Source organism: Anser brachyrhynchus (assembly GCF_964034855.1).
Source record: "Anser brachyrhynchus genome assembly, chromosome: Z".
Taxonomy (NCBI): Eukaryota; Metazoa; Chordata; class Aves; order Anseriformes; family Anatidae; genus Anser; species Anser brachyrhynchus.
Genome location: NC_137697.1, coordinates 29,090,910 through 29,118,150, shown reverse-complemented (window position 1 = coordinate 29,118,150; position 27,241 = coordinate 29,090,910). Strand labels below are relative to the sequence as shown.

The window sequence follows — 27,241 nt, the reverse complement described above, 5'->3', positions numbered from 1 at the left end:
TCTACATAGCCTATTTTAAAGGTCTATTATATGAACTGCCTTTTTCCTTTCCTATCAGCAACACCGATCATTTCTAGAATCAATTGCAAATTCTTTCAATTCAAGGTTAAACTGCAGCTCAGCTCCACCAGAGATTTTTTGAGCAATGTAAAGCACAAAAAATATAGATTTATACCTGTTTCATGTGAATAAATACATACATGTATCTCTATCTATCTATCTATCTATCTGTATCTATATCTTTATGTATCTATCTGTATCATCTATATCTATATCATCTATACCTATATCTTTCTCTACACTAATTATTAATGTTCCATCTCATTCTTAAAACAACTGGTATCTGAGAGACATGAGATGCATCTTTGCTTATTTGTTTATTTGTTTTCCAGGAATAAAAGTGGTTGTTTTTTGTTTTTTTTTTTTTTTTTTTCCTTCGAATTTGCTGGAAACATATATCTATAAAAAAATTGCATTTTCCTTCTTTGACTCAGTCACATACCATAGGTCAGAGCTAGAAGAGAATTTCCTCTTTTCCCAAAAAAATGGGCCAACAAAACCACTGTTGGGATCTTCCAGTCTGTAGGTATTGAGAAGTTGATTGAAGTACATTTTCTGTGCGTTTCTGTCATATGGTTCAATGACCTGTGTAGCACTGATACCTGCATGTGAACATGCACACTCAATTAGTGTTCTTCTAGGAACTGAATTAATTTCCTGCAGATACTGCACTTGATGGATTTTGAATGGAAGATTTGTAAAGTGCAAAGACCAAGAAAGAAGACAAATCATGGTCTACATGAAACAAACACTATTTGAAGAATAGGGGATGTTACTGGTGGCTGTTGTATTTTAACTTAAGGCCATCACATAAATTATACTTGTTAAACTAGTTATACACACCTAATTACATCAGTTCTGTGAAATATTAATTTTAATATTGCTTCTGTTTAACTAGAGAGATTATTCTCTTTTTAAAGTTATTTTAGAGTCTTCCTTGTGTCAAGGCATACAAATAGAGTCACATTACCTTAGTTGGTAACCACTGAACCAAACATTCTTTATTTTGTTACTCCTCTCTTTAAAATAACAGTAAAGATCCCCATTGAGATCTTCAGCTAAACTTTCAAAAAATTCAGCAGATACTGATTTGTTATTCTACATCAGTTATCTTTCGTGCTGAGGTTACAGACAGAAAAACGTTGATTTACTTATCCAAAATGAAGATGCAGTGCATGATGTATTTCTATTCATTTGTTGTTTTATGTGTGTTTGTGATATTTGAAGCTAAACCCCTCTGCACTGACATGTCAGGTTTTTTATGTTTTGTTTTAATTTGCTAAAATATTAAAATATTAGTGATGTGACCATATTTTGCATTGAAATAGAATAACTAATTAGAAAAAAGAAAAAAGAAAAAAAGTGGTAGAATATATTACGGCATAGGCATAAATAAATCAATCTTCCTGAATATAAATTACAGTACGTGTATTGACGAGACAATCTGCCCCAGCATGTCCTAGGAATATTTCTTTTTTGTATGTACTTACGATCCTACAAAGAATGTTAAAAATCTGGAGTTGTAAATGTACTAATAAATCAGGAACAGCAATGATTTATTGCAAATCCATAACAGAAAGCTGTCACTGCAGATCACAGCCAGGATGGATTTGAGCTGTGTTACTTTCACTCTTTCTGTTTGCTGGACATCTATGCATGCTTCATGTTGCTTGTCAGGTGCAGCACTGTACCCCCATATTGGAGTAAGCCTCCACCTGCCTCACCCACACCGCCCCCACAGAGCAAAAAGATATCACAATGAATGTATAGAAAAAGTCTGAAGGAATATGTGACCCCAGTATGTGCCCTGGGCTGTGCAGTTGAGAAGACAACACTCAAGACTCTGGATTCAGAGTGATGTTTTTTACTTAATAGGTCAAACACAGCAGTGGCTTAGTGCAGTATACACAGTACTCTCTGGACTGAGGTTTTGTACTGTGGCAAAAAAGAATTATGCCAGCCAGAGCTGTTTGGAATATCTACTCTCAAGCTGCATTTGGAAGCAAAGTTTTGGGTCCCTGTGTGTTGCAGACAGCATTTAGGAACCAGACTCTAAGCTGAAAGCACAACAGGAATTTAGCTCAGACTGATTTCTTTACTGACCTTGGCTGCATCCGGTTGATGTGTGTTATTAATGCATGGACATTAAGTGATTTGAAACACAGATGATGACAGCTTGTTTGTTATTCTTATTCTTTTTTCACCGTGATGATTTAAGTAATTGTGATACCAGAATTCAGGAATTGCATGAGATCTTCTCAGGGGAGAAAGTGAGCTTGGTTTCTTCCTGATACTGAAGCAGACCATATCTTTTCTTTGCCCTTCCCTGCTGTTTGGCTTGCTGATAATCTTGAGCTTGAAGGATGTATTTATATTCCCCTCACTAGGCATGACCTTAGAGATGTCTTTTCTGGCCTTTCTTGTTCTTTGGGAAAATCTCCAGATATGATACACTGCAGCGCTGCCTTCCTGTTCCTGCAGCTGGCCTGAAAAACCGGTAGCAGAAAACAGTGCACAAGCTTAATTTTGAATTCTACTGTTAAAAAACAGGTGATGTTAGTTCTGGCAAGCTACAAATATTTGCTTTTGCTACTGTGAGAATCCTTCCTTATGGAAACTGAGAAAGTCCTGAACTTTTTTTTTTTTTTTTGCCTTGAGCTGGAATTGTATTTAACCAAAAATAATTCAAAGCATTGTTCTCCACAGTTTCTAAATCATGGTTTAGCTCATGATTACTGAGTAAAATTGCATAAGAACTACCACATTGCACCATGATACAAATGGTAGAATGGATGACTATTTGATATGGTAGTCCAAATAAATATTCTTGTCCAGTATTGGATGTAGTGATAAGATGACATTGTTATCAATGATGAAACTCATAATTTATGACTACTCCATGGTGACCAAATGGATGCTGGCTGGAGAAGTGCAGGCATCTCCTAGGTTTATGATATGTCTGAAGATGCTCGCTTGGGGTAAGAAACGGATGGAATAAGATAAGAAAGGAAAAGTACCTTGTGTTTGGCCTATACCTAAAAATGTTACCCTGCAAGGCTTTAAATGTTTCTGACAAAACACTGCTTAAATGTGTTTATGTTATAGGTCCATGTTGAATTACTTAAATGGGATAAAATGTGTTTAAAAGTAGAAAAAAAAGAATCCTAACAACTTAATACTGCAGGGAAAAAGAGTTCTACGTTCTTACTCTTCCCACAAATCGAGTATGAAAAGAGGTTTTCATCAGCGTGAGGAGAGAATTAAGCTATTCTAGTGAAGATAGAAGGGAAATTTCAAGAAAATGGAAAAGGGAGTCAACTGTGTCTGTTGTAATGATAAGTCATGAAGATAAGCAATGGTGACTATAATGCTCATTTTTCACTGAGGCTTGTAGAAACTGTACCTACACGTAACCACTGTTGACCAATGTTGACTGTCTTTCATGTCCTAACTGTTTATTTAGTATGGATTCAGTGCATATTTAGTTTGAGAAGGGTGTCAAATATCTGGAAGATGGTGAGGATTATGAACAGCAGGTATGGCTCTTCCTCCTAACTGTAGCTCATACAGTGGGTATTGTGTTGCCCATCCCCCCCCCCCCCCCCCCCCCCCATGTTATTTCTTATTTTTCCTACCAGCTATCTATCTATTGCTTTTTTAGTATGTTTATCTGGGCAACTCTGGACTGGAGTTTCCATGGTACTGTCACGTAAAGACCTAACCCTGTATATCTTGTATGCATGAGTAATGCTTCTCTGTGTTAATGGTCCTGTTGATGACACCGGCATTACTCATGTGAACAAATCTTGAAAAGGCAGATTCAGCTTTATTCTGGTAAAACTGGAGGTGCAGGTGAAAACTCACCAGAGGAGCACATTTCCACCTAATGTAAATTATGATGTGCTGGAAGGAAGTAAAAACAGTGTGAGTGCTATGTCACTTGTTGGCAGTTCTCAAAACTGGTTATGACCACCTTTCCTCTGTCATCCTGTAGACAAACATTCTTTCATCTTAGACCATTTCACTGGACGGGTCTCAATAAATGTCACTAGATGCAAGTGACAACTCTATGATAAAAGCAATAATGTGATACTGAAACATCTCCAGAGGAACTCTCCTTTTTGGCGGTACCAGAAGACTTCCTAAGCTAGGGTTTGGCAGTCTTTGACCCCTCTTTTATTTGCTCATCTAGCAGCAATTCATCTGGTCTGGATGTGAGGTTTCTATCTGAAGCAGATGAATGGCTTTCCCTTTGCTGAAACAGCAAGGGAGAACTCACCAGAGGGTCTGTGGCTCGTGAGGAAACACTCCCCAGAGCCTCCCAGAAGAGCGAGGACCCAGATTTCACACATCGCCAGGATGTCAGTCTCACTGCAGGCATCTGGTTTTCTCTAGCCCAGCCTCCAGAGACAATGACACAGTCCCTTGGGCATCTATTTTAAAGCAGAAAAGCCTTTGTGTACGAGCTTACAAAAGCATGCAGAAACCTTTGAGCCAAGAGCTGAGATCACCATGTGTGTTCGAAAATAACAACAAAGAATGGCTATCTCCAGGGCAATGGTAACTTAAAAATACATTCGAAAAGCATAGTATGAGATTTTTGGCTTGGATCAGCTTTTGGCTGCAAAAGTACAACAGCTTCTAAGTGTCTTAATGTTTGTGCACTGTTCTATTACTATTGATTTTAGGCAGCTACTAATTGGTAACACACAGGGATAACGTATATGCCCTGCAAAAGATGGTCTCACTTTGAGAGAGCATCTGTCAGAACTTTTACTCTGCTCTAGATTTAATGGCCAATGAAAACAAAATTGTTAACCTCTTTTACTTTACTGGAGTTTTCTGAAATGTTAACTGATGCTATAATTGGTTAGTTCTAGTTTATATTTACTAACACTTCTCTGTTACACATTCTTTAATTTAAACTAGCATTGAAGTTTCTGGAAATTTGTTTGGAAGAGAGATGGTAACCTTTGGTGCATGGGTGCATAAGAATACTTTCAGCATATTGGAGTTAGGGGTCCATATATTGAATAAATTTTAAAATATTTAATGATAGATATTTAGTTCTATTTTTCACTGCATTACATTGAGTCCCTGAAAGGTAGAATGGGAACTGACAGAACTAAAATCAGTGGAATGTAAATCTTCACAGTTACCACAAATAGAGCCATAAATAAGTCAGAATATGTATTTTTGAGTGTGTAACGTTTCATATCAATATTGTTATCCATTAACTTCCAAGAAAGACAGAAAGAGAAAGAAAGAGAAAGAAAGAAAGAAAGAAAGAAAGAAAGAAAGAAAGAAAGAAAGAAAGAAAGAAAGAAAGAAAGAAAGAAAGAAAGAAAGAAAGAAAGAAAGAAAGAAAGAGAAAATATTATCTGTCTAAGGCTGCGCAGTGCCATGGAATAGAGACATTAAACTAAAAATAAAAGCAAACAGACAAAAAATATTGTGATGTGGAAAAACTGAAAACATTAGAACAAATATTGGATTATTAGAAAGAAACTTCAGAAGTAGAATAAACTTTAGGATAAGCTTTACTTAAGTTCATTAAAAATGAACTTAACTCTTCAGTTGCTCCTGTTACGGCTCTCTTAAACTCTTCCATGCAATGAGAAATAAGAAGCTACTAACTGTATTTTTAGATTAAAAAAAAAAGAAATCCGAGTGATCAAAAGTCAAGACATCAAGTACCACAATCAAGATAAAGCAAAAAAGGGCAATAGGCAGAGAAAAAAAATGCAAACACTTTAACTAAAATGGTCATATATGTTCCCATTCTTCACAGAATATGCTCCTTCAAATGTGTAATTGAAATAAGAAAACAAATTTCCAAGTTTGTAAGATTGTTTTTCCCTTCCCTTCCCTTCCCTTCCCTTCCCTTCCCTTCCCTTCCCTTCCCTTCCCTTCCCTTCCCTTCCCTTCCCTTCCCTTCCCTTCCCTTCCCTTCCCTTCCCTTCCCTTCCCTTCCCTCCCCTCCCCTCCCCTCCCCTCCCCTCCCCTCCCCTTCCCTCCCCTCCCCTCCCCTCCCCTCCCCTCCCCTCCCCTCCCCTCCCCTCCCCTCCCCTCCCCTCCCCTCCCCTCCCCTCCCCTCCCCTCCCCTTCCCCCCTCCCCCCTTCCCCCTTCCCCCCTTCCCCCCTTCCCCCCTTTTCCCTTTTCCCTTTTTTTCCCTTTTCCCTATTTTCCCTTTTCCCTTTTTTCCCTTTTCCCTTTTCCCTTTTTTTCCCTTTTCCCTTTCCCCTTTTTCTTTTTTCCTTTCCTTTTCTTTTTCCTTTCCTTTCCATTCCTTTTTCCGTCCCTTCCTGTCCCTTCCCATCCCGTCCTCCCCATCCCTCCTCTCCCCTCCCCTCCTTAATACTTAATAATAAGTATTAATACTTATGAGTACTGAGCATACACATTAATATGGGGCACTTCTGTGTTCTCCATCTCCTGAGTTCTGCTTCAGGTATGTATGATGGCTTTGATCTTGCAAAAGAAGTTATAGTTTTTCAAAGTAAGAGCATATCTGAGAACAGTGAGAAAAATGAAAATAACTTTGCAGAAAATCTTTTGCAGAAAATCTTGCATGTATCAAATACTGTGATCTCAGAGATTCTCTGAAATAATTCTTTAAGTTTCTTGTCATCATGTAAGTGGGCATAGCCATGTCTTTCCCAGTCTTATTCCAAAAAGAGTCAAAGAGACATCTGTGCTCCGCATTCCTAAATTGGCAAGCCACCTAAGACCTTTAGTTGCCGAGGTACAATGCTGTATGTTCTTATTAGATAGAAATGGACTATGTTTGAGTAGCTAAACCTCTCCTCTGTATGATTCATTTATAAAGCTTTCAAAAACTTCTTTGTGTTTTTTAGCTCAAAATCTGAGAGAGAAATCTCATTTTCATGCCTACATTCAGGAATGTAGGATGCCACTAGTGTCACACAGTAATGGGGAGTTTATCTCCATCTGGAGTACAGTTGTACAGACTCTTCCACTCCCATTACTGTGCATAGGATACAACATAGGAACACCTACTGCTCTTTTGGTGCTTGCTAAGAGATGCTAGTGTCAGCAAGCAATTTAAGTGGAAGAATGCACTGGGGGATATACACAATATACCTGCAACACTGTGTGCCCAACCCTTTTGAATTACAATGCAATTGCTAGCACAAGCATGAGAAGAGATTCTAATGTGAAGAAGGAAAAGAGGACAAATATGCCCACAGATTTGTATACTAAATGCAGATGTTGTGAAATCTTGGGAATAATCTGTAAATTGAAGGGGAAGATTTTTCTCAAGCAGAAAATAATTCATTGGAGAGCATCTTTGTCTGTAATATGATCACCCTACTTTGGACAATGACTATTATTATTATTATTATTATTATTATTATTATTATTCCTTCAGACTATACAGACCAAGTAAGGACAACGAAAGATTCTGAATGTTGTTGGCATCTTCTTAATTTAGACTATGTGTTGATGGGTCATGCTTATGTGTAAAATATACACATGGGACCTGCAATGCTGCCTGTGTGTTAGGGCAGAAGCAAGTTTTAAGTGGAAAACTCATTATTTTTTTCACTACAGCTATTTCTGAAAATGGGCACAACAGTTTAACAGTGAGACTAGATGGACCTTTTACTCCTCTAAGCTATTTCACACTATCTTGCACTCCTCCCTTCCTTTTCATTCATGCAGGCTATGGGTTCAGGAAAGAACTGGATTTTGGCGACTGCATAGGGTATTTCAGTACCATCATCACTTAAATACAGTCTAAATGCTATTAAGTTGGTGATAGATCCAAAAGTAATTTCATGGAAAACCATGTGGAAAATCTGGATTTCTACTGTGATGAATGCAAATAAACTCAAATGAAAGAGTTTCTCCTTAAGATTTTACAGCAGTAGTTGCTTGTAAATTTCTTAGGTCTTTATGAACCTCCTGACTTGATAACTTTATGCAAAATGTTTAAAAAAGAAAGAGAAGATTTGCAAAAGGTACTGCAGGAAGATTTAACAGCTCTCATTAGTGTGAAAATGGATTGGTAAAAAAAAAAAAAAAGTGCTCAGGAAAAAAAATTGTTGATAGATGGAAGAAAAGAGGATATATGGTTTGGACTGAAAAACTGAAAAATAATATTAATATTATGTGGCAAATGAAGTTGGTGAATAGAATAAATTGAATCAAGATCAAGGTAAATACTGGGTTTGAATTTCTCACATGAGTTTGTATGTTTGGTTTTGGTTTTATTTTCATTTTTGTGCATGAAGTCTACTTCAGCCTTAATCAGATTTACTACAGAAACCTAACAAACATTCCACAAAATGATCTACTCTTACCCAAACTGAAAACTTTGCTTGTAAGCTTTTGAAAAAAAAATATCTTCCATGGGAAATATAGTGCTTAATACTGTGCTCTTATGGCAGGAATTTACTACTTGTGCACCAGATAATTTGTCACTGGAAAAAAGATTTTTGGGGAAAAAAAATGAAACAAATGATGGAGAGCAAAACAAGGGTTAAGCAATACCAATGAAAGTAAAATCAAACTTTTTTTTTTTTTTTCATAATTTTATCCAGTGAAGATGAAGTTACTCCATTAAAACATGATTTTCTACTTAAAGAAAATCAGGTCAAGTCCTAAGCAGTTTGTTGATAGAGTCCATTTAACCTCTGACCTTGCCTATGAAATAAATACAACACAGTTGCATGTGTTAAGGATTGTCAGCAGCTGAATCAAGTCTAAATATTTATTTTTTCTCTCATGCAAGAAAATATTGCAGTGGACTTGACATGGAAAGTTATGTTTTGATCTTTGGGTATTTGCATACTCTAGAACAGATTATTTTCTTTGTCTTGAAAAATTATTTAAAGCCCCAACTCTGACTTCCCTAGCTGTGCACTGAAGTAAATACTTTAAAACCACAATGGTCTGTTGAATTCATAGGGCTTTAGAATTGCTACTATTAAGTATCTACTGAATCACAAAATATTTTAATTAGGTCAGTGTTGGGGTTAGTTTGGATATGTTTTTTCCATCACAAATACAATGAATGCTCTTGGGGCTCCAAGGGACAAAAGCTCTCCAATGGCTTTTAACCATGGAGTATAGTAAGTAATGCTCCAGGGAAGACACATTCACGAGTCCAGTGAGAGTGTGAATGGATGAAATAATGTACTACATCTATCCTCATGTGAAAGAACTGGAAGCTAACTAAATGGAGCAATGTACACATGAAATGTCAAGCAGAAAATCTATTTGCAATTCCTGGCTATTGAAATGTACTCGCGTCAGCTGCACTCGCTGACAAGGAGCAAGTGGATATCTTTTCTCCACCCTGTGTGTGCTGCCACCAGACCAATGGCATGTAACCAAACCAAAGGATTCTTTTTCCCACAGCTGGTGTGTGTGCCAGTGAGTATATACCATTCCATTCATTTTTATGGGTCTGTTTGGCACCCTAACCTGCTTTGAGCTGAGAGAGCATAATGCCAGATTTTTTCTCCTATTCACTTATTTATAGGTGCTCTCTATCACTCTAAATTTTTGAAGATGTCTGATAAAGTGTTCTTTTCAAGCTGCCTGATCTGGATTTTAAAGATACTTGGAAAGTATTATGAAGCATTGACCAATCACCATAACTAGAACATGTCTTGAAATTAATGTTTTAAACATTTTTTTCTAAATGTTATATATTTTTAATAGTGCTTTTCTTTTATCACTGCTTAGAAACAAACAAATTAATGTCATAGTAGGATGATCTTTTGCTTCTCTTTTTCTTAATAACAGTTGGCCACGAAACATTAGAACAGCAATTTTACAGAGATAAAAGAAGAAAGAGCAGCTTTCAGATTTTTATGTAATTTCAGAAAAGTTCACACATATGTTCTTCATCAACACCATTGCATTTCATGTGCATTTTTTACACTTTAGTTGAGTTTACTTGCATTTTGTCTTCTCTAAGTCTGGCAATAGAAGCAGCTTCTCACACTTTTGAAAAATCAAATAACATACAGGAATAGGAAGATCTGTGAAGGACTAACTATCGTAATTAGTGTGTTTATTTGCTAGATGGGAAAACCTTCTTAGCATGAGTCTAAAACTTTTTATGCTCACTAAGTCAGAGACAATGATTTACAGGGAAAATTTTCTAGTCCAGCATACTCTCATTATTATGAGTTTTCTAGCTGCTTGTATGGTTTTGCTGATGTTATTTTGTTTCAGTTTTGGTTTTCTGTTTGTCTGTTTGTCTTTAAGACAGCTTGACTTACATATTTTTTTTTTCTGTTTAAATCAAGTTTTCTGAAAATGAAAGTCAGGTGTAACTGACATCTAGTTAGTCTCAATAATCTTATAATGACAGCCACGTCAGAGTAAGGAAAGGACACCAGAAATAATCTTCTAAAAGTGCAGAAACAAGTGCAAATAAATGCAAACTAAAATAGTTTACTTACAGTAAAATAACATAATTTAATCTCAGTCTGACTTTACTGGGCAAAGTGATAATGGATTACATAACTATGTTTGTTTTAACAACAACAACAAAAAAACCCACTCAGTATTAAATATTTGTTACAAATTCTCTGGTGATCAGTTAGGTAGTAAGGCATACGTGGAAAATTTGGCTTGAACACTGTTTTCACCATAAAGTGAATTCATTTCGAACTAGACAAAATAACATCACTGGTTACACTGGTTAAACTGATCTGTTTACACCAGATCAATCACTGTGTCTGTGAGGCAAACCATTGTGGGACTCCATCTCAGCTCCCCTTTCTTCCTTTCTGCATACCAAAAGCTAAGCTAACTCTTCACCAGCTGTTGATTTTGCACAGACCTCACAGCTCTAGCTGCCCGAAGCTGTTGATTGTGACATTGAGTCTGTTGGTTGTAGTAATTTGTTTGTTCTGTGACTGCTGTGAGCAGTGGCTACTCAGGCTCCCATCTCACCCAGAGTGCCCCACTGTTAAAACAGATGTCAAATAGCCTCCTGTGTACTTTGGACAGAAATCTCTCTCTGAAAGAGTTTCTCAGTGCCTTGTTTCTGTTTGTCTTGTCACTATAGCAACAGTGAATTGTACTTTTACTGTTCTATTATGTATCATGTCTTTTTCCATTGATGACTTTGCAACCCACTGATGACCCTAAGAATATACATTTTTTGGTTGCAGACTAGCATAATGAAATGCAGTGACTGGCTTCACTTAAAATCATTGAATATTTTCCTGATACTATTAGTATTTTTTTTCCTTTCCCCTTAAAAAGTAGAAAAAAAAAAAAAAAAGCTCTGTTTGGGAGAGAAAAGAATGGAGAAGTGTGCTTGGATTTGCATCTCAACTATGCCATCTTTATTTTGACAACACTGTTGGAGACACCTCTTAAACTTGCTAGGAATCACATAATTATCAAATCTTTAAATATTTTTAATGTGAACAAACAGGGAAAAAGCAGTCTTTAAATGATCCTTTTTCTAAAATATTTGTTAGCAGATCTGTTTTGCAGAAGATATATTTTACTGCTAGCAAGTTGACAAGTTACTTGCTAACCAGTGTCCTCTGTGCCAGCTGGGAGTGTTTGTGCTGGTATTACCCGCACTGACTTACAAAATCTCCATTGCTACAAGAAAAACAAAAAAGCTCCAGCTACTGCATATTTGTTTACACATAAAAATGCAAACAAGCTTCTGAAATACATTGTCAGAAGAATGGGCATTTGAGTACTATGTTGGAGACTGTAGAAACAAATCAAAATGAAAATTGAGTGGATGAACTAAACTAAATTAGAAACTCCAAAGCTTTCTGCAGGATGCAGTTAGAGAACTAAATACCAAAAGCAACCATTTAAATTCAAAACCAATTTTATACTGCAAAGATGAAAGTGCTGTCGAGCATCTCAGTTTCTTCTGACCTTCCCCAACAATATTCTGCTGCGTGGGTGAAGAGGTACTGGAGAAAAAGGCATGTTCTCCAGCTGGAAGTGAGGGGGCTGCACAAAGAGCAAAGCTCTTTTATTACTGATATTTCAGTTACATTCTAGCATGAAGTACAATGCTTCTTTGCACAGGGAGACATGGTGACAAACTCAGAAATTATTGTGTAAATCTGAATTAGATTCTCTTCTAATAGGAGCAGACTAGTTTTAGTATTAGATGTTGATAGCCTTTTTTATTATTTTTATTTTGTATATACACATAGAAATTGTATGGTGATGGAGATTACATAGCCAGCATATTTAACATCATTTTAGTGTATCAGCACAGGATCACTGAAACATAACTGCTATTTCATACGAAACCCACACAAATAAATAAACTGCAGTAAGTAGCCTCTGGCCTGTACATTAGGAGCAATTTAATTGTTGTGAGATGTAGAATATATGTCACACATTAGGTAATTTACTTTATTATTTAATTACCATATCAGAGCCAAGCCACAAAAAACATATTGCTGGTCTTGCATATTAAAAAGAAAGCAATACAAGTGACTGGTATGTGTTATTGGAGCAGTGATGTTGTTAGAAGACCTGATCACTATGTTGTAAATTTACTACATCTGTAATTTAGGTTTTGTTAATGGAATAATGATGTTGTTACTGTCTATATGTTGTGGTTAAATTCACAGTTACTGGTAGCTTTGTATCTCACACTTAACTGTAGCAGCTTTTCCACAAGCTGATAATTAGAGCAAGACAGTGCTCTAATGGTCTTGTGATGTTATGGTCATTTTTTACATGCTTTCGTGAAACTGCTAGGCAGAAACTTTTCCTGTCATTTTGGCTGCATGAACTATATTAAAAAAAAAAAAAAGGCCAGGGTATTGAGGTAGTTAATAACAGTCCTACCAAGTAGGCTGTAGATAGCAAACCTCACAGTACAGCCAGGACAGCGGTACAGACTGTGCTGAGCTTACCTTTGGGGTCAGAGCATTGTCGGCACAGTGCTACGCGCTGGGTGCTCTGCAAGGGGACAACGTCGGGAATGCTGGGGCAAAACAGGCAGACTGGTGGCTGCTGTCTCTCAAATTACAGACGTTTCTACAGGGAGAGTTTGCCAGCTTTTAACTCCCACTGGCAAATTTGAGCATTCTGCATGAAAAAGGGTGAAAATATTCCTGTGTGTGACTAACATTTCCACATGAATGCAGAATTATCAGCATGCCATTAATAGCTCTTCTTTTATAAATGTTAATGTTACTTTACTGGGAGAATTACAATAGCAGAAGAATATCTTTTCCCTTATTCTTTTTTATTTTTTCCCCATAGATTTTCCCTAAGTAAAGCCAGATATTTAATAAAGGAGCAACGTAACTTCCAAACAGATTAGACTGTGTGGTGAGGTAAGAGCTTTTCATTTATTTTTTTTCAAATTGTTTTTATTTTTTCAAATGTTATGTCTTTATAACCTATATCTCCCTTTGTGAGGACATCAAGGTTCTCTTTTAAACAATAATAAAAATAAAATTGGAAAATAATGACCCTTCACCACCCTGCAGTGTAATCTTTGAATGAAAAAACATTTGAGCACAGTTGGGACTGGTATTCAGCATATGCTACAGAAGGAGCAGGAAATTTCAACAGGCCCAAAGATATGGTTTAAAGTCCCCCTAAATAGTAAAAAAATAAGATAATATAGAATTGTATGTATTTGCTGCCACTGTCAGCTGGACTCAGGGGCTAGACTCAAGATGGATGGATGGAGCCTCAGTCACAGGTGTGAGAAGATTCCGTTGCCTGTATTCCATATGGTGAAATATGGGACTGGGGCTTGTGAAGTAAAGTAAGCTTTTTGGCATAATGGAGCTCAAAGACTTCCTTCTTAGTGTCTTAAATTTCCTTCTTACTGCTTTGGGTTAACAGCCAATGTACTGACAGCATTTAGGCATTGTTTAGCTTGTTCTGTGAAGCACTACATTGCACTACCTCTCTCCTTTTAATATCTGACAATATCTGAGCAAGGCACATACTGTTTCATAACATCTCTTAAACAATGTAAAGAGGAAAAATACACAGCATTTCTCTCCAATGGCTAGCAGAACATTCAGTCAACGTGTATAAGTAATTCTCCACTGAGTATAAGGTAAGATAAACAGCTGTACATCACACATACCCAAAACACCTTGACAGAAATTCTGTTTAAGTGTACCTGGAACAGGACAGTTACCAGGAGGACAACAGCCAGCAAACGACTCTGATGAAATGTCCTTCAACAAGCTTTACCCTACCCATGCTTCCTTCTACACCTAAGTGATGACAAAATATGGCTAACACAGGGGGCTTTTTTTTTTTTTTTTTTTTTTTTTTTTTTTTTTTTTTTTTGGCGACAGGCTCTATTAAAGAAACAACCGTATTTTCCCAGGAGATTTGGTAGGCTGCTTACTTGACCTGCCAGGTTGCTGTAGAGATTTCTAGTGGTAGACGTCTCCCTGCTAATGGCATGGGAACCTATTGGATGAAGAAAGCTTTTGGTAAAGACAGGGAAATTGTGTTAAGATACTGTACTATTGCTGAACATCTGTGCAATTGGTGGACCTACAAGTGACAGGGTGTATTGGGTTTATGTGGCAGGTTTTCATAGCAGGGACTGCAGGGGTGGCCTCTGTGAGAAAAGCCCAGCAGATGTCTGATCAAAGCCAGCTCCAGATGGCTCCAAAGGGACCCACCACTGGCCAGGGCTGAGCCAGTGTGTGATGTTGTTTGGGCCTCTGGGAGAGCAGATTTAAGAAAGTAAAAAACACTGCACAACAGCAGCTGTGAGGGTGGAGTGAGAAACTGTGAGAGAGAGATAGTCTCGCAGACAAGATCAGTGAAGAAGGGTCGAAGGCAGAAGAAGGAGAGCAGGAGGTGCTCCAGGCAGGCAGCAGCAGTTCCCCTGCAGCCTGTGGAGAGGCCCCCGGTGGAGCAGGCTGTCCCCCTGCAGCCCACGGGTCCCACACGGAGCAGATCTCCACGCTGCAGCCCGTGGAGGAGCCCCCGGTGGAGCAGGGGGATGTGGCCTGGAGGAGGCTGCGGCCCATGGAGAGCCCCCGCAGGAGCAGGCCCCGGGCCGGAGCTGCAGCCCGTGGAGAGGAGCCCACGCAGGAGCAGGGGTCTGGGGGGAGCTGCCGCCCGTGGGGGACCCGTGCTGGAGCAGTTTGCTCCTGGGGGATGGATGGACCCCGTGGTACGGAGCCGTGTGGGAGCAGGTCTTGAAGAGCTGCTGCCTGTGGGCAGCCCCCGCAGGCTCAGTTCGGGCAGGACGGCATCCCGTGGGAGGGACCCCGCGTGGAGCAGGGGCACAGAGGGACCGTGAGGGAGCGGCGGAGACAAAGCGGCAGGGACTGACCGCAGCCCCGGTTTCCCTGTGCTGCTTGGGGAGGACACAGGAGAAGGTAAAGGAAGTTGGTTTTTTTTTTTTCCTCTCTCTCTCACTGCTCTAGTTTGTTAGTAATAAGTAATAAATTACATTAATCTCTCATTAATTATGCTGAATCTGTTTTGCCCATGACAATAACCGTTGAGTGATCTTCCTGTCCTTATCTCAACCCTTGAGCCCTTTCCATTGTATTTTCTCCCCCACTGGGGGAGTGAGGGGAAGTGAGAGAGCAGTTGTGCTGGAGCTCAGCTGCCCAGCTGGGTAGAACCACCACAAAGTGTTCATTGCTGGCAGCAACAGCACCAGCAGGAGGCTGAGGCACACCAAGAAGCCCTGAATTCAGCCCAAGGTATAAAACACAGGATCTGGTCTGCATGAGATGTTTCTGCCAACAGCACTTTCTGCTTTTCCTCATCCTCTTTGTCTGCTAATGCCTTCCACAGAGAGCAATTTGTCCAGACAGCTGCCATCACCCAACTCCCTTGCTCTTCCGAACTTGTCAAAGCTGTTATTTCTTCCTCTTTGGTTCCTGTATGTAGAGGGAGACACAGAAAGAACACAGACAATTAGAACTAGTGACTTAATGCAGAGAAACTGTGTAGAGGAACCACCTTCAGCTGTCAAAGTCTGACCAAGTGTTTACTGAAGTTTTAAACACTGTCCTATAACTTAGACAGTAATGATGTTCTTCATAGCCCAAGGATCACCAACGAAGTCTATATTTTGCTAATATAGGCAGTGTCCATCATGGGCAAGATTTTTTCATTTTCAGTTCCTCCAGACTTAGGAACAAGGATGACTTCAGTAAAGTAGGTATTTTGTTCGCAGTAAGGGTATTTCTTGTGCTGTCATCAACATAGTGTTACTATCCTATTGTTCTGAAATGATACCTCCGTTGGGGTAGGAACAGGCTAGACATCAGTAGCAGTATAAAAAGGAAAGGAAAGTTGCAAATGCTGTCTGGGAAATTGCACAGAGGTTATACTTTGGCTGCAGTATAGTCTGCAAAGCAGAACTAGCCTTACCCAAGAAAAGCTTTACTCTACTGGTAGTCAAAAAAACCCACAGTATTATTACCTAAAAATCCAAGCCAGTTCATTTAAAGCTGGCTTATGTATTTATAAATTACACTGCAACGTATATAATCTACCAATATTTGAAATTTTGTTTTGCCTATAACACACTGGTACATCTCCTCCAAAGATGGTGAGACAATATGTTCTTCAAGGGAGAAAAGCTGGGGAAAAAATATGGGGCACATGTGGCCACTTGAAGGTCCAGAGGGATTTGTGTGGGCTGTAGGGGTGGGAAATGTATAGAAGTTCTCTTGGGATAGGAAAAGACATAACTGTTCCCTCTTTCTTCCACTGCCCCAGTAGGTCCTACTCAGCTATCTGTTACATAAGGAAGGGAAGAGGCAGGCTGCTCTTGCTACCAGCTTTGCTCTGAAAACCACAGTCCTGTCTGAGCAGCCTTTGAGTTTTTTGTATAAATGACTACTACTGAACAGCTGGGGATGTAGGGGAATGTTTGACTTGAGCCATGGTCCTGGGCTGAATCTGCTGACCAAAGGAGGTCACTGTGTGACTTGTGTTCAGGAGCACCTGTTCTGCTGACAGTGACTCCCTAGGAAGCTACTTAGGTTTTTGTTTGACCTGAAATGCTGGCTCCATATTTGATGTACATTAGCAAAGCAAACAGCCTCTGCAAGGAACCAGGAGCATTTGCAGGGCTCAGGTATGAGGAAATTGATGGGATTGCAAGCTGCAGGTTGGAGGGTGGCTGAATTCAAATGCAGCCGCAACCAAAATGAGCTGCTTGAGTATCTTCAGAAAATTCTGGTATTGGTTAATTTGGAAGAGTCTCTCTGAAAGAACAACAGTATTGACTTCACAAGATCTCTGAGCATAATAAAGATTTGTGTTTGACCTCATCTCACCCCTCCATCATCTGGCAGTAAGTTAGGTTCTATTCATGACATCAGATATGCAGTTCAGAAGTCTGAGCTGCCTTCAATTCATTGTCTTCCAATGATCCCTGAGCAAACAGCTCAGTTGGCAATAGTCCTTATGTGTCCCTTAGTTGGGAAGTGGGGCTCCACTTTGCAGATGATACCTTCCCAGGGAATTATGGCTTTAGTCACACTCCTTTAAACCATATGCAGCAAACCAAGCTTGTACATGACTCCATATGATGGTTGCACAGCAAAACTGGAACAGTGCTAGTGCTCAGATAACCCCCCTCAATGCTGGGAAAGACTGGGGCAGTGACATGCTTTTCAGAAGTCGATGGTGCTTGTTTTCCACTACTCTGACCCTCTAACAGCTACGTTCTACGATGCATGACTCCAAGTGGGTTCTCTGTGCGCATTCCCTCCAAGGATATAAAAAATAGCACTGGCTTTCACTTCACTTCACTGTTGCCTAAACAGCACAGTGATCATGGCTTTTACCTTATATGACCTGACTTTAGTAATTTTGACTGTATGACTGCTCTTCATTAGTAAATAGCTACCTGGTGTTTTTGAGATCAAATTCCAGGGAGCACGTTTACTTAATAATAGACAATCTATGCAGCAACATATGGGAGGGTCATTAAAGAGGGTTCCCATTTTATTATTAGGATTAGATCTCTACTTGCCCTTCTTCACAATTAAGGCTTGGCCTACAGCTCTGCTTCTCTGAGATTTCCTGCTCAAAATCATGCTAAAACTTTAACTGACCCAAGATGACTCATTTCCAGCCAGTTCTTTCTCTTGTCCCTCAAATGACTGCACCTTTCTGAGTAGCCTTGAGCCTCGTCTTGCTGCTAAATAGTGCGTGGGGTCTGTTTCCCCTCTGCTGGTCCTCCAGAGCATCCTGCTGGACATCTGTGTGACAACAGACCAGCTCCGCAGAGTCAGGGGGGGAAGGAGGGAAGTGAGGACATGGTAAAGAGCTGCGTCTGGGAGCATGGAAGTGTACCCCATGGTGTTGATGCACATTTTACCCAGTGAGGTTTACTTTCGGCAAAAGCTTCGGGAAGACTTTTCCTCCTGGTGAACTTGGAGGATCATCATCTCATATAGATATGCCTCAGCAACTTCAGACAGTTCTCATAGTGCCACTGCCAAACAGATTTTTGGTTTTGTTTTGCCCAAATTGTCAGTCTTTCAAAAGCGGAGAAAGCAGTTAGAACAGGGTGAAAATTCAGACACTGTGCAAATTTAAAGGTGAACCTAACACTCATTAAACCTAGAATTATACTGGTAAGGGATTCAGACTTGCAATACCTCTAATATTCATTCTCTTTCCTGCTTTCTAAAGAACTTGTCTTATGCTCCTCATTTTTCATAACCTTTCATTTATTTTGGTTTGTTTGGGTACCTGTTATACAGGATCATGGTTTTATAATTTCCAAAAATTGGAAATACTTGTTTTATGTCTATAACCTACAGAAGAGAACAGGACCAAAGCCACGGTAACTAAAGTTTAATGGTTCCAGCAAATTAGGTTTATACTACAGGACTACTGCAAGTAAGCTTCCTTTCATGTCTTATTCATGGAAAATTGGAGTCAAGTTTTCCTTATAGTTACACTGCAAATCTCATATAGAAAAATGAGGATCTCAGACCTGTAAAGCTTTAAAATATTTTTTACTAGAATATCCTACTAATGTTGCTTAAAGAATGAAAAATAAAAGAAAAAAGGAAAAAGCATATTTCCCATGTTTTCTTTCTTTTTCTTTTTCTTTTTCTTTTTCTTTTTCTTTTTCTTTTTCTTTTTTCTTTTTCTTTTTCTTTTTCTTTTTCTTTTTCTTTTTCTTTTTCTTTTTCTTTTTCTTTTTCTTTTTCTTTTTCTTTTTCTTTTTCTTTTTCTTTTTCTTTTTCTTTTTCTTTTTCTTTTTCTTTTTCTTTTTCTTTTTCTTTTTCTTTTTCTTTTTCTTTTTCTTTTTCTTTTTCTTTTTCTTTTTCTTTTTCTTTTTCTTTTTCTTTTTCTTTTCTTTTTCTTTTTCTTTTTCTTTTTCTTTTCCTTTTCCTTTTCCTTTTCCTTTTCCTTTTCCTTTTCCTTTTCCTTTTCCTTTTCCTTTTCCTTTTCCTTTTCCTTTTCCTTTTCCTTTTCCTTTTCCTTTTCCTTTTCCTTTTCCTTTTCCTTTTCCTTTTCCTTTTCATTTTCCTTTTCCTTTTCCTTTTCCTTTTCCTTTTCCTTTTCCTTTTCCTTTTCCTTTTCCTTTTCCTTTTCCTTTTCCTTTTTCTTTTTCTTTTCTTTTTCTTTTTCTTTTTCTTTTTCTTTTTTTTCTTTCTTTCTTTCTTTCTCTCTCTGTTTTCTTTCTCTCTTTCTTTTTCTTTTTCTCTTTTTCTTTTTCTTTCTCTTTCTCTTTCTTTCTCTTTCTCTCTCTTTCTTTCTTTCTTTCCTTCTTTCTTTCTTTCCTTCTTTCCTTCTTTCCTTCTTTCCTTCTTTCCTTCTTTCCTTCTTTCCTTCTTTCCTTCTTTTTCTTTCTTTCTTTCTTTCTTTCTTTCTTTCTTTCTTTCTTTCTTTCTTTCTTTCTTTCTTTCTTTCTTTCTTTCTTTCTTTCTTCTTTCTTTTTTTTCTTTTTCTTTGAACACCAAATTAAAATAGTGACATCTGTTTTTATAAATGATAAATTGATATTCCTCCTGGCTTTTGAAGCAAATATAACAGCCCATATAAAATTCTTGGCAGTTTCTCACAGTTAAGAATCCATTTGTTCTCCATTTTTCGACATAGTTGTGCTTCTTTTTTTTTTTTTTTCCATTGCCAGACATATTGCTTGTAATTTATAACATTAAATGAGCGTTTTATACTTTTTGAACAATTAACAAAAATAATTACAAGCTCCTCAGACTTATTTAGACTGCCATGAGTGATCAGTTGTTATGATCCGTAAGCATATAATTGACTCAGGCATCTCTTGGTGATGGGAATGGCAGCTTGTGGTGTAGAGAACAGGAACACATGGGCTGCTGTGAACACACTTTGTGCATTAGTTGTCAGGTAGTCATGTTTGACACTGTTCTCTCTGCATTTAAGCAACCACAGGGAAGCAAGTTTTTTGGGCTGGGTACTAATACCCAGGGATGGTACCATGTCTGCCACTCAGGAGAAGGTCTGCTATGTAGAATAATGAGGAAAGCATTCTCTGAAGTAGCTGGCATATGGGGTTTGGAAGTTCTCAGTTTGGAGAGGAACTTGATTCTGAGTGCCTTGGTCACCTGTTAGCTCCTGAACCCTCAAAGCTTGGTTTAAATTTCCCAGAGATATTTGATAAGTGGTCTGTGTAGTTACTTTTTTTTTTTTTTTCCAGCTCATCTATTGCTATCCTCTCTCATCTCACCTGTAAGAGAGATATGTGGCTTTTGTTGTTGTTGTTTTATTTCTGTTGTAGACAGTACTGCCCTTCTTTGTGCTAACTGCTTCAGGCATGCTGTAGTGGTTGTATGGCATTGACTTTCTTCATAGCAGATTGCACGATGCTTTGCTTTTGATCTATGACCAAAACAGTGTTGACAACACACTGTTGTTCTATCTGTTGCTGAGCAGTGCTTGCATAGCATTGAGGTCTTCTCTGCTTCTTACACTGTCCCACCAAGAAGGAGGTTCGTGGTGCACAAGAAGCTGGGAGGGGGCACAGCCAGGACAGCTGGCCCAAACTGCCCAAAGGGATGTCCTGTACCATATGATATGTACCATATGATATGTTCAGTAGTAAAAGCTGAAGGACAGAAGGTGGGGAGGGGAGTATCTGAAGTGATGGTGTTTGTCTTCCTAATTAACTGTTAAGTGTGAAGGTGCCCTGCCTTGATGTCACTTGCAGCTTTTTAATTTACCTGTTAAACTCTCTTTATCTTGATTTACAAGTCTTCAACCTTTCTTCTACAAACGGGTGTGTGAGCTGTTGACCAGGGTCAAACCACAACAAAATAGTTCACCCTTTATTTTTCACAGATTAGTGGAAGATGCAAAGATTTTTATGCATGACTCTGCTTTGTGGCTTACTTCTCCAAAGCAAAAGCATGCTGTTCTTAATCCTAGTTATTAATGATTGCCTGTGAATACACTTATCACTAGACAAGGCATAAGGAAAAAACTAGCAACATTACTCTTCTCAGGTAAAATAAAAGTTCAGTAACTTATTTTCCTACCCCCCCAAAAAAAAACCCAAGAATTACAAAAGAACAGCCTATGCAGTTTCTATGTGTGATATTTTCTGAATAGCATGATATTAAGAACTTGCTTCCCAGATTGTTTTTTTTGGTGCAGATGAAGGGGGACAGTTCCCTTCTCTTATAGAGAACCATATTTCCATGTGTGGTTCTAAGGCTATGATTCATATACTATCAATAAATATGACGTACAGTCAGATGAATCAGGGGTGGAAGAGCTCAGAATATGGGATACAGAAGGCAAGATGGTTAGTCTGTGGGATCCCCCAGCCATGGGGCTGTCGGAGGTCCATGTTCTTTGGTGTTTTTATTTAGGATGATGGACTCCAATATTCATATATTCATATATGAATATATTGCTCATGTTCATATATGAATGTATTGTTCATATATTGCTGGCGCTTATTTCAGTTCTGAAGTCATGCTGAGATAATGCCGTAAAAATGCTGTCTCCAGAATAGCTCTTCTAGGTTCCTGTTGCAATTGCTAAAGTAAACATCCGTTTCAGAGTTGTTGCTTCTAGACAGAGATTTGTTTGTTTGTTTGTTTCTTTCTTTATTTATTTATTACACAGGACACAGGCTTTGGAGTGGATAAGCAAGAGACTGCCTCATTCACAGACCTTGTTTCCGATGTGTTTTGTAATAACATTACAGAGTTCTATGGTATGTAAATACATTGTAAAAATGCATCACGTATTCATGTATAAACTGGTTCAGTAGGCATGTGAATCCTGAAAAGTTGTTCTCGTACAGTCTGTGAACGTGCTGGTTCAGCTTCACTCAGAACACACTGCAACTTCCTCATTATCCTGTCTCAGTTCCTCAAAGCAGTAGCTTTTGGAAGGTTAAACAGAACTCATAATGAAGACCAACCCATAGAGCATTCATGGACTACCCAGTCTGTTCCAGGTTATTTGTGTTTACATGGATTCTCTTAGGTTTGGGCATTCTCCCTTTGCCAATTAATCCAGCTGATCTTCTGTTGCCTATCCAAAGAATCTGTGAAATCTGCACTTCCTCCAGGACAGAAGAAACTCTAGGCATCTTTCTAGGAGAGAAAATAGATGAGACAACTCCACAGAGTCTGTAACAAAATTTGGAAGGGCAGAGGTACAAGAGTTTTGCTCTGAAAAGCCCACTTTGGAAGCTCACTTGCTCTGAATTAGATAAGGGAAGTTCTGTGCATGTATCCTGGAGCTATATGAAACAAATACAAGTCATTGGGACATTAATATTTAGCTTGAACTGGCTTGAAATAACTTGTACGTGTTTTTTTAATGTAATTTTTCCATGTCTAGACTGTTAATGTGTCAGGAGACTTATTAAATTATAGAGCATGATGTTTCTTCTAGGTTTTGTGGTGGGTGGAATAATTAAACTCAGAGATCAAACAAAGAGACAGATATTTAGGTAAAAACATTTCATATATTACCTCGTATCAATGGGTGTCTCCACTAATGATCCTATGTCTTTCATTATGTACACAAGAATTAAGGGTGTTTTTTTCTTTTTTTTCTTCTTCTTCTTCTTTTTTTTTTTTTTCTTGGTAAATCAAGCTAACATTATAATTTAGATAGAGTTAAGGTTATATGCATGTATTTGTTTAGCTAATATATGATGAAAGATGACTACAGTACAGGGGAGATAATTCAAGAAGGCATTAAATATGCAAGTAGTTCTACTTCTTTTGGTGGTGTTAGTCATGTGCCTAGAGAGAGAAACTGATGTGAATGTATTACTGGCCTAGGATTACTGTTATCGCAGACCTGAAACTTCAGGAAATGCAGAACATGTAATTTCAGGTTGATAATTTTAATTTTCCAGTGTTTATACTGAAGTGGAATGTGTTTGATGTAACCGTGATGGAATGAAGGGTTTGAGTAAAGAGAAGGCTAAGTTTGACAAAGATTTATACATATTTTTCTGTACCTCCATTTCTTCTATTCATTCCAAAATGTGAACATTGTATGGTTCACTTACTCTCATGAGATGGGCAAAGTTCATACTGAAACACAAACAGTGACTAATACAAAAAATTGAAACTGTATGGTTTATTCAGATTTCTTCCAAATCCACTCATCATCTTACTTTATGGAATAGAGACTTTAATTTTTCCTCTCTTTAGGCATAGTAAATAAATGAAATTGTACTCATCAGCATATAGTTCAATGAAGGAAGCAGTGTTTTTAAAGTTTACAAAGGAATGGAAAAGGAATATTGCATGGACCACTTCAGAATGAGGAACAAAACTGAAAAACCTTTCCCATTTTGGCATTTCAGATTTTGCTGCTCTGTTACTGAAGGATTCCTGCAATGTACTGTAATAAACATACTAATGCTAATTTTAAACTTCTTCCAACATTAACATTATATATACCAATAAGAGAAACCTTCTGAAAAAAAGTTTTTGCTTAAACATAAGCCAGAATATTATTTAAGCTTACTTTTGGTTTGAAGATTTTAGAAAACTGTACTTCCGTCCCTGAGAATAATCTTTTTAAGTGAATTTTTACAGCATATTTTGCTGGGAAAATCACCAGAGCGTGAATGAAAGTAATCAGATGCCTTGAGCATCATATTTTTCCTATGAAAGGTAAAAGTTCTCAGTCATGAAAAATGTGAAATAAGTTGAATTCTGTAACTGGAACTTAATAACTAGAGACTGTTTGAGTTTCTTTTCTTCTTTGTGTATTTAAGAGTGAAACAACAAAGTTTGAAACTGATCTCTGCCTCTGGATTCTTCAAGAATTAATTGGGCAAAATAGGTTAAAGAACCTATCTGCAGGAGAGACAGTAAATTACGTTCATAATCTCTCTCCCGTAAAGATAGCTGTACAAGAAATAATTTTATCTTTATTTTCCAGGCTACCAGAGAATTATTCTTTTAGATTTTTTTTTTAGAGGTAAACAGCTGCACAACGGCCACCCTATGGTATACTATAATGAGAAAAATCACCCTGAATTTCAAATAGCTTAAGGCTGGGAAACATGGTAAGTCTTGAAACTATCCAAGGTACTTCAGGTGGTTCAACTGTAATTGACGTTTAAATACATACCATCTTTTACAAAAATTACAGTAATGACTTCAGTATATAATTTATTATTTATTTATTTTTTAACCTCAAATGGCAATGGCATTCCTACTTAATAGCTTGGTATTTCTCATGTTGAAAAGTACATTCCTAGTTAGAGAAGTATCTTGCTGCTCTTGGATACTGCCCTGAAGTAAAACAAAACAGAAGAAAACAAAAGTCATAAGTGCTTTATAAGATATTTCAACACTATGCTTGCTGTCTTCTGGCAGGACTTGCAGCACAAGAATAAAGGAAGGTTGAGTTCAGCACTGTGGTATGTTTGGTGGGGGGAGAAGTACTGGTGCAAAGGAAGATGGCACAACCATGAAGCAGGCAGCTTTTATGGATGCTTCCTTTGTTCAAGGTACATATACCTATTAATCTCATTAACAGTATCTGGTGATGTGAATTGACAGATTTGGTGATACAGTGTGGAAAATCAAGAGAGATGGAACTGCTCTAACCTGTTTTCCAGGAGCCAGGAAACCTAGTTGCGGCCAAGGTCAGAGTCTATATAATTTAAGGCTTCTGGGAAAATAATAGATTCATATTCTATATATAAATCCCTTATGTGTTCCTTTTTAGCTAGGGTAGAGGAAGAGCAGGAGGTGAACTCACCCATGAACTTAATGAACTTACTGTCCTTTTTATTTTTTTATTGTTGAAATATTCTCCAGTAAGTTGAATTGCTTTCCTTATCCCTTTCTCTGAGCTGAAATCAGATTTCTAGTTTGTAAAGGCTATTACTCCTGGAGCTGAGCTGATCTTATAATAGCACAGAAAAAAAAAAAAAAAGTAAAATGTACTTTGTCATGGAACTCACTATGATGAATTGAAGTATCTGGGGAAGAACATATTTTGCCATTGGAAGCCAAACTGGAAGATATTAGGCTTTGCTCCAAGTTGGATGCAAACCCGAAGTATTGGCATATATAACCAGTAGAGAATCATCTCTTTCACAGGATTTATTTATAATCTTGACAGTCTTTATATGGGATTTTGCCAGTCAGATCACACCTCATGAAGGATCTGGGGAGGCAGCCAGACTTCAGAGGCCAAACAAACCTGCTTGGCCAGGTAAACTTCACCTTCAATTACATTTGTGTGAATTTATATTAACTGCACTCATATGGGATTTAGTTTAAATGAACATCAGTATAACCCATAGGAGAACTTGGGTCCAAAATGACCAAAAAATAAACAAAGTGATTGCATTTTAATGGAGAAGGTTTTGTCTTATGTTTGTAATAGTAATCAGTGAAGAGTATATTGTCAATGTTGCTTGTCTTTTTTTTTTTTTTCCACTGCTTATTCCCAGCATAGAAGTTATAATTATTTAAATAATTATATATGTATACTATACTATAATTATAGGAGTTATGATTATTTAAATACCTTGAACTTTGATGGAACCTTCCAGTTACTGCACATCCTGTTGCAGAAAGGAATTTGAAATCTATTTCTTACTATGAGAATAGGGAAAATCGTAATGGAAATATTCATGGGATGTATCTGAAGTCTAAAACATAATAAAAAAAACCCACCACCACCACCAACAAACTTTTGAAGTTCTAGTTGTATTCCAGTTTAGGGGCTTCTCTTTAATGATGACATCAGTAATGGTGTAGAGCAGTCCAGTTTACACCTGTGGGGATACAGGCAGAATCAGATGTATGAAAGCTTTGGACACCTCTGACGCTTAGGTTTTTGAGCAGGTAGTTTACTTGTCTATAAAACAAGCATGATACTTATTTCTCACAAGGAAAATCCAAATATGTGCAAAACCTAAAGGGCTGAAATACACTTCTTGTTAGGCTTACTGGTGGGCAGTGGCTTTTGACCCTGCTCTTAGTTTCTGTAAGCTTAACTGAGGACTGGCTGTTTCAGACCAAATGTTCTTTTGGGCTCATCAGGTGATATGTCTGTCTTCTTTTTAGAGAACTGCAGTCCCAGAAGTCTTCCGTCTCTAGATGGAAAGTTGAATACTGTATAAAAATAAGTTTGTTCTTCCATTCTTTTACCTTTTTTCTCTAGTCTTGTCTATGATTTACATTACATTAAATATTAATTAGCTTTACAAACAATAAATTACATTTATCCATTCACTCTCTGAGGTCCACTAGCTTAAGTCATGTGTGTCTAACCACCCCTTATCACCTAAGTTCAGATTTACAAAGCCCATTTTGCATGAGAACAAAGCAATAGCAAACTTAGATCTTATCTATATATAAGATATACTTATCTGTATACTTGAACTTATCTGTATATAAAGCCAAGGAAGACTCATTGTTATTTTTTGAAAACAGAATTTCTTTATCATATTAGCTGTCCATGAACAGTTTTTGAAGATACTATAAATGAAGCAAAAGAAAAAAAAATATGTCTGGAAAAAAAAAAAAGTTGCTGTTAGACAGTTTTCTAAGCTGTTCAATAAAGAAAATCAGTTGTCTTCCCACATTTACTCTTGGACATCCTGAGTCTGCTATCTAACCTATGAAAAATCACCTTTTCGCTCCATCTTTATGCTGGAGATTTTGTGGCACCAAAAGTGATGGGCACAGTTCTGCTTTTACTGCTTGAGAGACTGTGCTATGTATGATGCAC

The 27,241-nt window shown here is 37.8% G+C and overlaps 1 protein-coding gene across 4 annotated transcripts in view; it reads left to right on the top strand.

Annotated features, from left to right (window-relative positions):
- LOC308185488 (uncharacterized protein) overlaps positions 1 to 27,241 on the top strand; it is a 33,333-nt gene that overhangs the window by 5,690 nt on the left and 402 nt on the right. Inside the window, exons 2-6 of one of the 4 annotated variants that reach the window (XM_080573675.1) lie at positions 13,310 to 13,383; positions 22,136 to 22,226; positions 24,868 to 25,001; positions 25,644 to 25,714; positions 26,575 to 26,624. In XM_080573675.1, the coding sequence (XP_080429801.1) occupies positions 22,194 to 22,226; positions 24,868 to 25,001; positions 25,644 to 25,714; positions 26,575 to 26,624 (288 nt within the window). In that variant the 5' untranslated portion in view covers positions 13,310 to 13,383; positions 22,136 to 22,193. Of the gene's footprint in view, positions 1 to 13,309; positions 13,384 to 15,284; positions 15,415 to 22,135; positions 25,715 to 26,574; positions 26,625 to 27,241 lie in introns of those variants that run through there. The other 3 variants (XR_013943405.1, XR_013943406.1, XR_013943407.1) reach the window with 3 other exon arrangements.